The 16,010-nt window shown below is 43.4% G+C and overlaps 1 protein-coding gene across 1 annotated transcript in view; it reads right to left on the reverse strand.

The window, feature by feature from the left end:
- Nucleotides 1–12,382: 12,382 nt before the first annotated feature.
- The window catches only part of LOC147174914 (metabotropic glutamate receptor 8-like), a 31,069-nt gene continuing 27,441 nt past the window's right edge, over nucleotides 12,383–16,010 (reverse strand). Inside the window, exons 8-11 of the mRNA XM_086073005.1 lie at nucleotides 15,615–15,754; nucleotides 14,268–15,212; nucleotides 13,029–13,275; nucleotides 12,383–12,797 (exon numbers count right to left, since the gene is read on the reverse strand). Of these exons, the coding sequence (XP_085929131.1) occupies nucleotides 12,748–12,797; nucleotides 13,029–13,275; nucleotides 14,268–15,212; nucleotides 15,615–15,754 (1,382 nt within the window). The 3' untranslated portion in view covers nucleotides 12,383–12,747. The remainder of the gene's footprint in view (nucleotides 12,798–13,028; nucleotides 13,276–14,267; nucleotides 15,213–15,614; nucleotides 15,755–16,010) is intronic.

The following is a 16,010-nucleotide window of genomic DNA, read 5'->3' on the forward strand; positions in this document are numbered from 1 at the left end:
ATTCCAGAAGGAAAAACACAAACCTGGGACAGGATTTTGGAAATTTTTGTTTGTGGATAAAAAAAAAAAAAACATGGCATAAAGAAAGGTAAATTAAATATTGACAAAATGTTGGTCATTTGGATTACTACAATAACAAATGACTAAATCAGACCAAAATTGTTTAGTGATCACACATTCAAAGAATAAATAAGATATTGTTTCTGTGTCATTTCCATAGACGGAGCAAAGACTACTAACATTGATAAATTTGGATTTCATATTAATTAGCTGGATATATATTATGTTAACTATTAAGATGTATTACATTGACTTTATTAGAAATATAATATTCATGAGGTAAAAGCCACACTCTTTTCCAATTTGTATCTGATTTTAGGCAGAAAAAAATACAGACTGCCGATTATTAAAAAATACATATTTAATACACCAAATGTATTTAATGCATCCATGGTGTACACACTTGAGTACAGAAGAACGTTGCGATTGAATTCTATTAAAATAACTAGTTTTCCACAGAATAGGACAAATTTGTGCCTTTGCGTAGTGTTATCTAACCTGTTGGTGTGTGTTCCCACAGCATTTGTGCGTGAATATCCGTTATTTGAAGGAAAATCACTCCCGAAGTCGATGCTAACTTCCTGTTAGCATTTGGATGGGATCCTCCCTTCTCTTTTAGCATTAGCACTAGGCTAGCGATGTTTTTGAAATTAATTCTTTTTTGTATTTAAATATACAGTGGATGTAATTCTTATCGTCGTGTGTTAAGTTGTACAGTTAACTCCAACAGGATGTCATTAAACAGCTTTAAGGACATTTAGGGACAACAGAACAACCAGAATAATATATGCTACGCACGTGCTAGTTGCTAATGCAACGCAAACAAAATGGTGCATTCAGGGTACTTTCACAGTGTCAGAAACTTCGGTTTCCTTTGACGATAGCGTTAAGGGGAAAATAATCGGATATCTGGCCCAATTGGTTGATTGTTTGAAGGGCACCAATCGGTCGATTATAATCGGCCAGGCCCTAATTTTAAGTGTTTTTTCCGTAAGTTGAATCAGACTACTGGGATAGCATAGCACGTATACTGCTACATTAAAGGTCATGAAAGAAACTGGTAAACTGCGTAGATTTTTTTGCGTGTGGACTGTATGGCGCTCATCACGGACGCAGCAGCTGCTTGTTTACGACCTCGCTGCTAGCAAACTAGCTTGTAGCAGACGTGCGTGATTACGTCTCTGATCAACTGCTGAAAGGAGACCTGATTCGCTCCTTTTGCATTTATAAACCGCTTCAAACATTAAAGTGTATGTAGTAGGAATGAACAAAATGTTGCTTTGTATTGTATTGCTGTTAATGTTTTATGTTATGTTGGTTTTATGTTGTGTTCCCGTAAAGCGCTTTGGGATGGCGAAGGCTGTTTGAAAGCGCTATATAAATAAAGACGACTTGACATGAATTGTTCATAACACAGCATATTTATTCATCAAATAAATTAAGAATGTGATTAATTATTTTTCTGTTCCAGAATACAGACTTGATTCTGACAAGTATATTAGAATTGTTTCAAAGGAGGGTTTTGTGAGGTGACAAATTTGTGGACAAAGGCCCAAACCCAAGCACCAACCACCAAGCCCCCCCCCCCCCCCCCCCCCTCCCTAGAAGATCAAAGTTGAGATCATGATCGCAAGTCGGCTAAGCATCCCAACTCTGTAAAGCCTGAAAGACTAAATAATTGACAGAAAATTCGAAATCGTTGAAAATGGACCGTGTTATTTGGTCTGCATTTCGATTCTGGTAAACAAATAAATTGCTCGTATTTAACAAACGGTGCTCTTGGCCTTGTCATGTTAATGGATGCACAGCTGGCGGTGAGTCTACAAGGCCGTTACTAAGTGTTTCATTACGTTGAAAAACAGCAAACGCTCTGTGATGGCCGTGATGGAACGCATCATTGTGTTAGCAAGAGGCTCATCGCTCAGCGCTAATGACTTTCTCCCATCACAGCAGCGGCTTCGGTCCGGCGCCGCCCGGTGGTCCGCCGTGAAGAATGTCGCCAATAAAGTGCACACTTGAAGCCGGATGGAAACGCCGATTCCTTCTGATTGTTACGCCTTGGAGGAAGCGCGGCGGTCGTTGTGGATGGACGCGGTTCGCAAAAAGAGAAATCATCACGATACGCAACATTTCACAGACACGAACGTACGCCTGTTGAAAAATGGTGGTTGTAACTCGCATTTATATGCTCACATGCAGATATTGGAGGTCTTTTTTTTATACAATCAAAAAGGCAGGTTGACAATTCCTAATAGGTGGGAAAGCGCGTTAGCATTTTTACCATTCAAGGCAAATTCAGCCTGTTGAACATCAATGAATAAATGCCCATAAAAATATTATTTGGTCGGAAAACCCCAAATGTACATTTGTTACAGAAATGATCTCATTTCAATTGAGCTAATGTACGTCTTACAGAAAAAGACAATATCGTCTTCAGTGGGCCTTAAGTCCGTGTTTTTGTGAACAACAAAGACAATTCAGCAAAGCTAGCGTACGCTTTTGTTAACACACGTTTGTAAATGTAAAAAAAATGTCTCTGTTGAATTTAAAGCGTTGTCGTAAACATTCAAGACAAATCTCGTCTTCAATGAAACTGACGTATGTTTTTTTTTTTCTTTTCAAACGAGCTCATCCGCATTTTCGTAAGCATTTGAAGTCCTGTGGGGGGAAAAAACGCACAATCTCGTCTTCTTGAAAGCTTTACACGTTGCCGCTAAGCTGCGTTCTTCAGCGCGGTGACGAGCGTGACGCCTCGGGCTGACACGAGCCAAGCCTTGATACGACAAGTGGTGCGTATCTAACCCGAGCGCAGAGGTGGGCTGAACGGCCTTGCGTCAAGTGCTCGAGAGTGGGCGTGTGCGCCGTGCGCCGTGCGCGTGCACGTGCGCCGTGCGCCGTGCGCCGTGCCAAGGCCTCAAGGCGCAACAAAGGAACTCTCGGCAATTCTCTGCAGTGTCAGTCAATCGACAGCTCCTTTTCTTTTCTTTTTTTTTTTTAATTATTAGTTTGGGCCATATTCCCCTAAAAAGCCAGAAGCCCGTCTCTAATTGTAACACGATTAATAATTGATGGCGTCGGAATCGGAGTCCTCGGAAAGATAAAGCGGCTTCTTCGTCAGCAAAGATTGACATCTGATGAGACGCTCGTCAACATTTCCCAGAAGACACTCCAGCGTGGAACGTGAGACAGACAGCGCCCTAACATCAAAGACCATTCAAGGAACCCAACTTTTTGTTGAAATCAGAACGTCGGTCATATAAATGTCAAAAAATATTTGACCACCATAAAATATAACTAAAGTAAACATACTTGACAATACGATGGCGTATTAGGGCCACGTATAAATGTGTTTTTTAGGGAAAAAACTTGCACATTTGCCACTTTATTAAGTGGCAGATTTGCCATTTTATCAAGTCGGAAATTTGCCATTTTATAAAGTTACAAATTTACGAGTTTTTCTCTCACAAATTTGCCATTTTATCAAGTCGGAAATTTGCCATTTTATAAAGTTAAAAATTTACGAGTTTTTCTCTCACAAATTTGCCACTTTATAATGTGGCAGATTTGCCATTTTATCAAGTCGGAAATTTGCCATTTTATAAAGTTACAAATTTACGAGTTTTTCCCTCACAAATTTGCCACTTTATAATGTGGCAGATTTGCCATTTTATCAAGTCGGAAATTTGCCATTTTATAAAGTTACAAATTTACGAGTTTTTCTCTCACAAATTTGCCACTTTATAATGTGGCAGATTTGCCATTTTATCAAGTCGGAAATTTGCCATTTTATAAAGTTACAAATTTACGAGTTTTTCTCTCACAAATTTGCCACTTTATAATGTGGCAAATTTGAGAGTTTTTTCCCCCTGAATATTGCCCCCGGCCTCTAAAAAAATATCTATTTATACTTGGCCCTTGTACGCCACCGTATGACAAAATATGTCTACATTGCGAGCAACCTTTTCTTTCCCTAAAAGACCGTTTGGAGTCTTCAACACAACGAGTTGGAGTCGAACAAGATGATAAAAGACCAAGGAACCTCTGGAGATGTTCACCCAGACACCAACGACAATTTCAAGTCTTCAGTTGGCTTCGTGAATATCAAATATTATTGCATCCTCATGCCTAAATGCCCCCCCCCCTTTAACATTTAAAGACCTATCTGACTCTTCAATAAACTTAACACACTTGTGTCAATATTTTTTTCTAATTACGACTACATTCAGTATAATGGTGAGTTGTTTATTTGTGTAATCAGTTTGTTTGTTTTGTTTCTATACATCTGATGAATTCTGTCTACGCGAAAGCGCACAAAAAAAAAAGAAAAAGATGGAGACAGCTGTAGTAAAGGAGCATCATGTCCATAATTAAGGCTGTTTGTCTATTTTGGGGCGCTGCAATCATTATTTCATCAGCTCAGAGTCGCAACTGCAGGCTGTTGGCTTCGGTCCAAAACGGGTCCGTCAAAACGGGTCCAGACGACACCACGAAGCGGAACCTCCCACCTGTGTGACTCTGGTCAAGTATATTTGGAATCATAAAAAGCTGATTAACGCTGCAGGCTATGATGAGAAAAATTTTCTCGTTTCATATTTCTACCCAAGGGTCAATTCAAACGTAAAAAAAAAAAAAGAATTAAAATGTTTTAAATAAAAGTAGATTAAAGTACTTGTACTTTGAAGATAAAAGACAATTCAGTCTTAATTTTCTTATTTCCTGAACATCAAAAAAACATTTGAGAATCTGTTTTCCCCTCAGCTCCCTTCACATGTGGGGTCCCACAGGACTCAATTCTAGGTCCCCTTTTCTTTTTGTCCTGCTACTCCAACCTGCGTCATTTGACACTGTGACTCACAATCATTTTTATTGTCTGGGTCACACCACCTTGTGCACCGACGTGGTCACATTTTGGAGTGGTTTTAGATCTTAACTGGCAGAATTACGTGTGTAAGCCTTGGCAGTGCAGAATCCTGCACAGGATCTTGTGTCTTCTAGATTGTATTTATTTATTTTGACTGTTGTAACTTTTGTTCTTTATAAATGAATAACTTATGTTTGATTTGTATTTTGGTATTCATGCGCAGAACATTGTTTCAGCAGCAGTTGTTCTTAGATGTTTTTTCCAATAATTAAGTTGAGGCTTGCGTGTTGAACGAACAGATGATGAGTTGTGCTAAACAGGAAGGGTCGCCGAGATGTTCCAGGAACAGGAAGTCCTGCAACATCTGCGTCCCAAATGTGTCATCGCGGATCAGACGAGGCCGACTCGGAGTCTCGACTCCAAATCCGCCCCGACGTCCCGTCCACGTGCGGGAAATCAAGCGCACCTCTTTTTGCAAACGTACTTGTGACAAGGCCAACTAGAACACAGCAACAACATAACATGACGGCAACTTTTGTTATTTTTTTGGACACTGATTAGTGCTGCTTGTCAAAAGAGTAGTGAGCCGTAAAACTTTTCAGCATGGTTGGTTTACGACGCGGTGCCAAGAATACGGATTACCAAAACGGGCGGGAAAATAAATTCTATCAAACAGATCGGTTTCATTTGTACGTTGGCGTATTAGGGACACGTATAAATATATATTTTTTTTAAGTGGGATAATATTCCCAGACATTTTATAAAGGAAAAAAAATCGTAAATTTGCGAGTTTATAAAGTTGCCATTTTTTTCTCGGAACATTACCCCTCCCCTACATTTTTTTCTAAAGTGGTAATTTAGCAAGGAAAAATATTGACACTTTAGAGACTCACAAATTTGCCACTTTATAAAGAGGCAAATTTGTGAGTTTTTTTTCTCACAAATTTGCCCCAATACAAGCCTGTTTATAAACTCACAAATTTGCCACTTTATAAATTTGCCACTTAATAAACTTGCAAATTTTCAAGTTTTTGACACTTTCTAAACTCGTAAATTTGACACTATAAAAATCGCAAATTCTCAAGTTTTTTCTCTTAAATTTTACAAATCTTTATAAAGTCGCAAATTTGCAGGTTTTTCTCGAAATATTACCCCCCCCTCTAAAAAAATATATATATATATATATTTATACGTGGCCCTAATATACCGTCATAGATTCGCAAAATGACGTGTTAATAAAAGAAGGGAAACTAAAAGAAAAAAAATCACTCATTTTGATTGACATGAAGGCGTGCCGGTCGTGAAGCGCCGCCACAGCCATAATCAGCAAGTGGAAAAAATAATAACACACTGATGATAATCACCACGTCGGACGCTGGCGAACGCTGTCGAGTCGTCACGCCGACGCGCTTCAAGATACAACATTTGTTTAACATTTATCACTTGAACAATACAAGCAATGGCTTGCTTAGCTTTGTGTCATGAAAAGAACACAAACAATTGATGTCACGCTCTTCTAAAAAAGAAAAACTATTGGCGTTGTGCTTTCCTTCAAAAACGATGACTCGCCAAGAAAATGGCGCCCGCGTGAAATAATTCACACCGAAAAGACACAAAAAGTCCAAGAAGAAGTCCAACTCAGCAGAGTTCCTCCTCTGAAGTCTTTTCTGTGTATTTGCTTTAAGCAACGTCAACACGTGGCAAGTTTTGCATCACGACTCATCCCAACTGGCCGCCGCCCACTCCGGGCACCCTCGCAAATTTCTTTGACACAACATCCGGAAAGGGAACACATTTGACAACCTGGCAGGGAAACGTCCTGCGTGGTTGCCAGGCAAAAACGATGAAGGGAGGGAAAAAAATTAAAAATAAATATGCGTCTTGAAGTAGAAAGCAGCAGTAAACCTCATTTCGGTTATCTTTTTCCAATTTCTAGCGTTTCCATTCAGTCTTATTTTCGCATTTCTTGAAAATTCAAATAAAAAAGGGTGTATGGAAACCCAATGATGACGCTTCCCATTGATGAGTTATTAACATTGTTTTTTTTTAGTTTTAATTTATATTTTAGCCGTTTTGGATTTAGTTATAGCAGTATGGCTCAATGAATAGAATTGTATTCTTATCTGTGTTACTTTCATGAGAGAAAGGGCAACGGGTTTGTACATTTGCTATCTTTAATGGGAGGGCCGGTCTCTGCCGGTCGGAAGAAGGGAGTCACAGGCTTATTATTATTGTTTTTCTCTAATCTGATTTATACCCATGGGAACAGATTCTCTTGTATTCACTGAGTTGTAACCAAATGTGCTGTGGGCTGATGGGCGGAGACATTTCGTATTCGCCCACTTTTTAATAAATAAGGATGTGACGGAGAGCCGGACACACAACCTGATAGAACACGGCTTCAGTGTCGTCAGCCTTTTGTCATCAGAAGCTTCTGATAATTATTTACCTTTGCAAAGGGACTTCTTCACCAGGATCTCACCATTCAGTTAATTGAACACGCAAAGAGTACAATACTTAATATTGCCTACTCTAACACCATGATGTGTTAGCATTAAGCTAGCAAAGGCTATGTGGTTGTTTGAAATGAACAGTTGAATTCTTTGTTTGATTACATTGACAGTAAACTTGAACGGGGCGTGGCTTTTTGCGAATTGAATCGAGTTCACTGACACATACCGTTTTTTTTTCTTGCAAGTGACAGCAAAGCAAACAAACAAAAAAAACGACGAAACAACACACAATTTAAACATTGAAGAGCTGCCACTTGAAAGATTTGACTTCCTTCTCATATTCGGCCCTACACACAAACAGAAGGCCACAGAAAACAGCTGCTCAGAGAACATAAAAAGTACACGTGGGAAGAAAAGAAAAGAGATGATGAATGAAGGAGAATGTGAAATGGAGAGGAAGAAGAACATGATAAGAAGAAGGAAAATATGGTGGGACAAGACAAAGAATGTGAGAAAAGGACCAAAGAAGAGCGCTGCAAGAGAAGAATGCGCAACAAAAGGCTCAATTAAAGGTTGTCGGATGAGAGGAACGTGCTGAGAGAAGACGAAAAAGAAGAAAAATGTCCATTTGAAGGTTTTGCTCACAGACGTCCTCCTCCCTCATCTTCTTCATCTTCGTCTTCGTCATCATGTTCCAAACGTTTGGAAACTTTCTTGGGAACAGACTGTGTCACCATCTGCACACTTCACACACACACACACGCACGCACGCACGCACGCACGCACTTTTTTTCACAAATCACAAAGATCTGTTCTACCAAAGGGGTGAAAAAAATCGAATTGTCTATTAAAACATCAGCTTCTTTAATTAAAAAAAGAAGAGATTTGGGGGGATTTTTCAGTTATAGTTGCATTTTTGCAAAACAAAAGAAAATGCTTTAAAATTGTTTGTTTATTCTCCTTTTAAAAGAAAAATAACTAATTTTTTTGTTTTAGAAAAAAAAATCAATTTGAGAACGAAAAAAAAATCATAGTTATAAATTTCAGTTTATAATCTAATTTTCTAAAAAAAAGAAAGATTAAAAAAAAGGTTTTAATCTTAAAAAATAAAGTTTGTTATCCCCCTCTTTTTCATTTTTTATACATCTTATTTCTTCAAGAGCAAAGTTAAAAATGGATTATATATTACCAATGAGAAAATCATCATAAAAAAAGAAAATCAAAAGAAAAAGTTTTTTTTAATGCAGTTTTTTTTCTTCTTGCAACTGTCCACACATTTACGCATTTCCATTCTTAACACACGCGCACACGCGCACACGCACACACTAAATAATTGAGTGTGTGCGTGACAGGACAGTGTACGTGTATCATTACGGCGGGTTCATTGGGTGCCTACAGGGACTCTTTATGGTGGGGGTGGGCGAGGATGCTGTGCCTCGACACTTGTGCACTGCACAGGTGTGTGCATGTGTGTGTGTGTGTGGGGGTGTGCGCGTGTGTGTTCTAAAAATAGCCAGCGTGTGAGGTGGCCCTTTCTTCTTGCGCTGGGATTTGAGTGAACTGCGAGACGACCCAGCATGTCTGAAGGCTGCAGACCACCTGAGGCCCCCGCCCGCAGCCCAATTAAGAACAGTCACACACAAGCTGAGACCTCCCCAAAGGCATCACACACACACACACACACACACACACGCTGCAAAAAAAAACGCTATGCAGTGCATCCTCCCGACTTGCAGTTATTTTCGTGCAGTTTGATTGATCTAAGACCGGCAAAATTGTGTGTTGGTGACAATATGAGCACTCACCAAAATAAATATTCGTTTTTCGTTTTGACTGTTCTTTAGTCATCAGCAGCAGAAGATGGATTTGTTTCACCAAAAATGCCCATTTCTGACCAAAAAGCAGAGAAAATGAGCTTTTGGGTGAAAAGTAACATGTTGCTATTTTTTTATTTTTTTATTTTGCCTTTGAGACAACTCAAACTGCAAAACAAAACAAAAAAGTTCACATTTAATTCCGTTTTATTTCTATCAGTTCAATTTTTAACATCAACATCTTTGTAGGCTTGGCGGGTTAATAATCGAAGAAAAAAAACTCTCTTTATTTGAAAACCCGACCAAAAAGTATTGGCTCAAACATCCGAGTCGTCCGCCACGTGTATTTCTCACTTCATCAAGTTGCAAATTTTAGAGGGTTTTTCTCTCTGAATGTTACACACTCTAAAAAAAGACACATATATTTATACGTGGCCCGAATACGCCGTCGGAGCTCGGTGGCCTGGATGAAACATTTCATGTGCGTTGGAACGGCATCTCATCGCTTTCTGGCTCGGGATTCTGACCCGTGTTGTCACCAACACGACCCGTTTCTGTTTCTGATGCTTTTGGAATCCATCAGCCACGGTTTGCGTATTTGTCCTGCCTCTGTGGACAAGAGTCACAAAAATCGCGTCGAAGTCAGCGGGACAGTCTTTTGTTGGCAAATTTAACAGCTGAAATATTTTTTTTTTACCAACATTTCACAATTGGATGTTATGGACAACCGGATTATTATCATAATGATAATATATGAAGCCGCGTTACACGGAAAAAGAGTCCGAAGGCCGCGTGGACAGAGCAGGGACGGCAATGAAGCCGCAGACAAAGCCAGCGATGTTCATGGCAGCGCCGCAACACACGCCGGTAAGCGGCTGGCGATTGGCAAACGGCAAAGAACGGAGAAAGTTGAGCAAGATCCAACAAAGCGCGGCAGATGACGAGAGCGAGCCGGCGGCGCCAGCGAGCCACCTCGCGCCGTGGATAAAAATAGATGGCTGACAAACAGACCGCACGTGCTTACGATTGCCGATCGGATTGTCATTTTTCTAATCCAGACTGGAGACGTTTTGTAACTGCGAACATTTCAAGGAAGCTTTTTTTTGGTACAGACAACGGGACAAAGTGACCTTAACACTCTGATGCAGATTCACCTTAACTTTATGCTACCGTGAGCTAGCTAGCTCAAGAAAGGAGCTAAAAATAAGTCGAAATAAAAGCTTGTCGGGAGAGATGCGGCATCTGAAATGTGCCGGCAGACTCTCCGTCCAACTGGCTACGGTACGACACAAATATCTGACTGTGTTTTTTTTGAAGGCACAACCAAGATGGGTCTCTACTTTGTTCTACATCAGATTTTGCCTTGATTGAGCTTGATGAGTTATTAACATTGTTTTTCAGTTTCAATTTATATTTTAGCCGTTTTGGATTTAGTTATAGCTGTGTAGCTCAATGAATGGGATTGTCTATTGTATTCTTATCTGTCTCACTCTCCTGAGAAAAGAAGGGAGTGTATGTAGCCCGGTACCGGTCTCGGTCGGAAGAGACAGGCTGATTTATTATTGTTTTTCTCTAATCTGATTTATACCTATGGGAACTTGCTGATGGGAACAGAAGGGGGGGGGGGGTTCTTGTATTCACTGAGTTGTAAACAAATGTACTGTGGGCTAAGGGGAGGAGGCTTTTCGTATTCACCCACTTTTCAATAAATAATGATGTGCCGGAGTAGAGAGGACACACAATCGGAACAGACCACTGTTTGAGTGAGTTCAATTGTTGTCATCAAAAGCTTTTGATACCTTTGCAAAGGGACTTCTTCACCAGAATCTCACCATTCAGTTAATTGAACACGCAAAGAGCAGAATATAAATATTGTCTACTCTAACAAGCTCCATCGCGCGTGCGCAGGTTCACTTTCCAATCTCCGATTTCCAGTTTTCTTGTTCCGAACGTTGCTTCGCTTGCGTCGTGCCGCGCCGGCAGGTGCGTTTCGTCTCCGGTGCGAGCAACGGGAGCCGAGTCGGGGGAAATAAAGTCAGGAAGCGGCGACGCTTCATCAGCTCTGCCAGGAGATGCAAGGAATATTCATTACATGCATGAGGCGCTCCCGCTGGCAGCCCGTATTGATCCGGCCGCTCCTGTTGCACCGTCGCCATCGAGCGTATCGATCGGTCGCTCCTCCTCGTCTGTAATGAGACACACAGCACGTCCGGCTTCCCGCTGGCTTTGTTTAAGGTCAAGTCCGGCTGCTTTTCCCCCTCGTCGTTGCGATATCAAGTGTTTATTTTTAAAAACGTAAAAACGCTTTGTAGTTCTCAAGCTGGTGAAATGGATCACAAGATGGAAGGCGGACTGGATGGAATTGCGGCAAGACCGTTGACTGGAAAATGAGTGGATCGATCACTGGATGGTTGAAAATGGAAGAGGCGCTGGATTGACTGATTACTCGATGGAAAGATGAGAACTTACTGGATGAATGACTGGATGTGGATCCATCACCAGAGGTGGCAAATCCAGGTCCAGAAAGTAAAAAACTCCGCCACACTGTGCTAGCTAGCAAGCTCCCTAGCTAGCTCCTCGGGTTCTCGATTACCTGTTAGGGAGCTCGCTAGCTAGCTAGCAAATGGGGCTAGGATTTGACTTTCTGGACCTGGATCTGCCACCTGTCCATCACTGGCTCAAAGGGCTTTTGGATGTTATCAATGGAAAATTGAATACATGGATGACTGAAAAGAAGTATCACAAGAATGATCTGTGGATGCATGGAACACTCGGGACGGTCGATGGGCCACAGGATCGATCAATAAATGTTTTACTCGGTTGATGAACCACTGGATGGAGTATTTTGAGCGATAAATTCCTGGCTGGACTCAATTGATGGATCACAGGAAGGAAAGGATCTTCAGCACAGATATGAAAAGCAGGTCCACAAAGTCCAAACCCTGCCAGGGTTTGGACTTTAGCCACCGGCGCTTCTTGTATTGACCTCGTTTACCTGCCGGTTGAGCGCAAAAGATCTGTAGCGAAAGCCAAACTGTGGCAGGGTTTTGACTTTCTGGACCTGGATTTGCCGTCTCTGATCTTCAGGGGAACCACTTTATAAACGGATCCCGTGACGGACGACTGGCGACCATTGACTTGGTTGGCTCCGTGGTTAACGCTGTGGTCGAAGCGTACTCGGAGGCGGAGGAGAATGTGTTTTTCCTTTTAATCAGAAATAGAAATCATTCGTAGAAAAAACCCAGCATGCTTCACTTCAATTCCATTTTTACAAGTTCAAAAACAGTGACAGACTCATCTCAACAGACGGACAATTCCAAAAAGTAACAACGTTTCCTCCACTTACAAAGAGCATAACAACAAGTAAGATTGGTCTCCAACAGTTTTTCCTTTTTCTTAATGATCCTCTCTGGACAAGTTCCTCTTGTGACCCTCTAGGTTTTTGGCTCCTCTTTGTTTTTGTCCCTCACTGTAAACTTAAAAGTTCTTCGTCAGTCCGTTCCACAGTTCCTGGACTTGACGGAACGGGACTCTTGAGACAGTCGCGTTTGGGTCTGGTTCAGATGTCGTGGTTGGCGTAGCTGACGTAGGTGGTTTTTGTCGCTAGAACTGCGGAAAGAAAACCACATTCATGGTTTGTACAGTTATGAGGCGAGGGGTTAATTTCCCCACTGAAGGCCTGCAGCGATAACGGTCTTGATTTTACGTACAACGAAAGACAATGTTGAGCTGCTGACACCTTGAAATGCACGTCCGTGCTTGACATCGCAAACCTTCTGCAGTTGTGCAGCGAGAATGATGCAAATCCCCCCTGCGGGTCCCCCCGGGCCCTTTACTCACCGCCGGCCTCCACGCCTTCGCACAGCTCCGTCTTGACTTTGCCGTTTGGCCGCTCGGCCGCCAACTGCGACAGTTTGGTGGTCATGGTGGCGGCGGTGACCACGGCTTTGAAGCTGCGCTTGCGCTTGGGGACGTTCTGCTCCGGGTGGAAGATGACGATGTAGACTTTGGGCACGTAGAGCATCCCCAGCGACACCGAGGCGCTCAGGCTGAGCGACACGGTCAGCGTGGCCGTCTGGATGTACATCTGAAGGGGGGGGGGGGGGGTGAGAGGGCGGCGTGAGTGGCCGCGTTACGAGGACCGAGACTTCATTGGATGCACGGATCCCGAGAAAGACCGCGCGATGAATGGATGGATGAATCAATTGGTCGTTGAACAAGTGCAGGCTCGGTTGGTTGATGGACAAATGGACAGACCGAGGACTGGATGAAGTATGCATGGATCACGAGATACGGGATCGCCAGTGGGAACGGTCGCTGGAAGAATTCATGGATGGATGGAGCACTCGAAAAGCAGTTCAAAGGGACTGACCCACCCTTTGGGGTTATTCATTTACTTTTTAACCCAAAAAGTTGGCTCGAATTGACCCAACTTGTGGTCGCTCCCTTTTTGACCCATGATTGGGTTATTTTTGACCCAACGCCAACTGGGATTAAAAAATGGCAAAAAAATTATTTTATAGGAAACGACCCAATTTGTTGTTTTGTTCAATACTTGCACAAACGACACAATTTTTGGGGTAATTTTGTGCAAAACAAACCAGAAAGTTGGGTCAAATGACAATGAAAAATGGACTGTTTTGTGGGTTATTCATTGGACCCAACCGTTTGGGTTAATAATTTCACCCAAAAATCTGGGTTTCAAACCCAAATTTGGGTTATTTTTGACCCAACAGTTTTTAACTAGTTGGTTGGTTTGATGGAAGAAGCAGGTCTAGAAATAGATTTTAAAAATACCCCCAAAAAATAATATTTGAATTGGATTAAAAAGGGACTTTTGGGGTTATTTGATTACCCCCCCCACCCCACCCCAAAAAAAAAGCAGTTTGTAATTGCATTTATTTAAAAAAACACACAAAAAAGCTGCATGAGTTAGTACTGTGAGATAACTTTCTGGGTTATTAATTTCACCCCAAAAGTTGGGTAAGTCCATTTGAAACCCAATTTGGGTTATTTTTGACCCAACTTTTTTTCCCCCTTTCCCAAAGTTTTCCAATGTTGCCAAGTTGCCAAACTCACCCGCTCAGCCGACTGCGCCGTGCCGAAGAAGATGGGTATGAAGGCCAGCCAGATGATGCAGGTGGTGTACATGGTGAAGCCGATGGGCTTGGCCTCGTTGAAGGTCTCGGGCACGCCTCGCGTCTTGATGGCGTAGACGGTGCAGGTGACCATCAACAGGATGCTGTAGCCCAGCGAGCAGATGAGCGCCAGGTCCGAGATGTCGCACTTGAGCACCCCCCGCGCGTCCCGGGGGTCGGCCGTACGCTGCTCGCCGTAGTCCACCAGGGCGTGGGGCGGCTCGGCGGCGAACCACGCCAACACGCCCACCAGCTGCACGCTCACCAGGGACGACGTGATCATCAGCTGCGAGGCGGGCGAGATGAAGCGGGGCGCCGCCACCGCCGTCTTGCCCCGGGCGAAGATGCGGTGGATGCGGTTGGTTTTGGTAAGCAGAGCCGCGTAGCTGAAGCACATGCCGAGACCCAGGAAGATGCGGCGCAGGGAGCACACGGCGACGCCGGGCAGCGCCATCATGGGGAAGGTGGCGACGTAGCACAGGAAGATGCCCGTCAGAAGCACGTAGCTCATCTCCCGCCCGCACGCCCGCACGATGGGCGTGTCGTTGTAGCGCACGAAGGTGGCCACCACGAAGGCGGTGGCGGAGATGCCCAGCACGGCGATGAGGACGGGCACCAGCGCCCAGGGCGAGTCCCACTCCAGCCGGATGACCGGGATGGCTTGGCAGCCGCTGCGGTTGCGGTCGGGCCGCTGCTCGTACGGGCACAGCTGGCACGAGAACTGGCCGGCCAGGAAGTGGTAGCCCTCGCAGCGCTCGCAGTGCCAGCAGCACGGCGCGCCCTTCACCACCTTCTTGCGCTCGCCCGGCCCGCACGGCACGCTGCACGACGACGCAGGCGGGGGCGCGCCGATGACGCCGAAGGAATCGAACTTCAGCGCCGACATCTGCCAGGGAGGGGCCGCAACGTGAGGGTAAGTGGGGTACGCATTTCTCCGCAAAAGAGTTGGGGGTGAAAATGGTTCAATTTGAAAGTGGAGCGATTCGACTTGGCTCGGCGGGATTTCAATTCGATGACGTGCGATATGATATCATGATATGGTTTCGTTGTCCTTTTACATACATTTGAACAGGGCTGCTCGATTATGCGGAAATCCCTTTTAACGAACTTGCGAATACTTGCCAGTCAAAAATGTTTACGCTGCATTGGCAGTCCCAAGTTTTTGTTTCTTTTTTCAAAGCTTTCAGAGGAGAATATCTAAAGTAACACAAAACTTTTTACACAGCCCAAGTTGACAAACAGATTATGCACATATTTGGATTGTGACGATGAAGAAGGCGGAGCTTACATTGAGGCTCAGCTGATTGGTCCACTGCCCGATGACCTTGTACTCTGCCCCAGAGTGCTCGTTGATCTGATACTGGAAGATATCGTAGCGGCCGGGGGCGTCGCCGTTCTCGTTGAACGTCACCGGCGTCCCAGCGCTTCCTGTCGGGACAGGAAGTGACTTAGTGACTTTTTTTCTCTCCAAAAATTCTCGTTTGTGCAAGAATCGACATGTATTTTTGGTAGACATAGGCCAACAATCTGCCGTATTCTTCATAAGCCTTTTCCTACTGATATAAATAAAGAAGCCCAGCTGAAGCTGACCCAAAAACTTCCAGACCCAAAAACTTCCAGGAAGTGTGGGAACATGACCACAATTACCAGAGATGGCAAATCCAGGTCCAGAAAGTCAAAACCC

The sequence above is a fragment of the Leptonotus elevatus genome, chromosome 4 (genome assembly GCF_054856555.1).
Source record: "Leptonotus elevatus isolate MCC_2025b chromosome 4, RoL_Lele_1.0, whole genome shotgun sequence".
Lineage (NCBI taxonomy): Eukaryota > Metazoa > Chordata > Actinopteri > Syngnathiformes > Syngnathidae > Leptonotus > Leptonotus elevatus.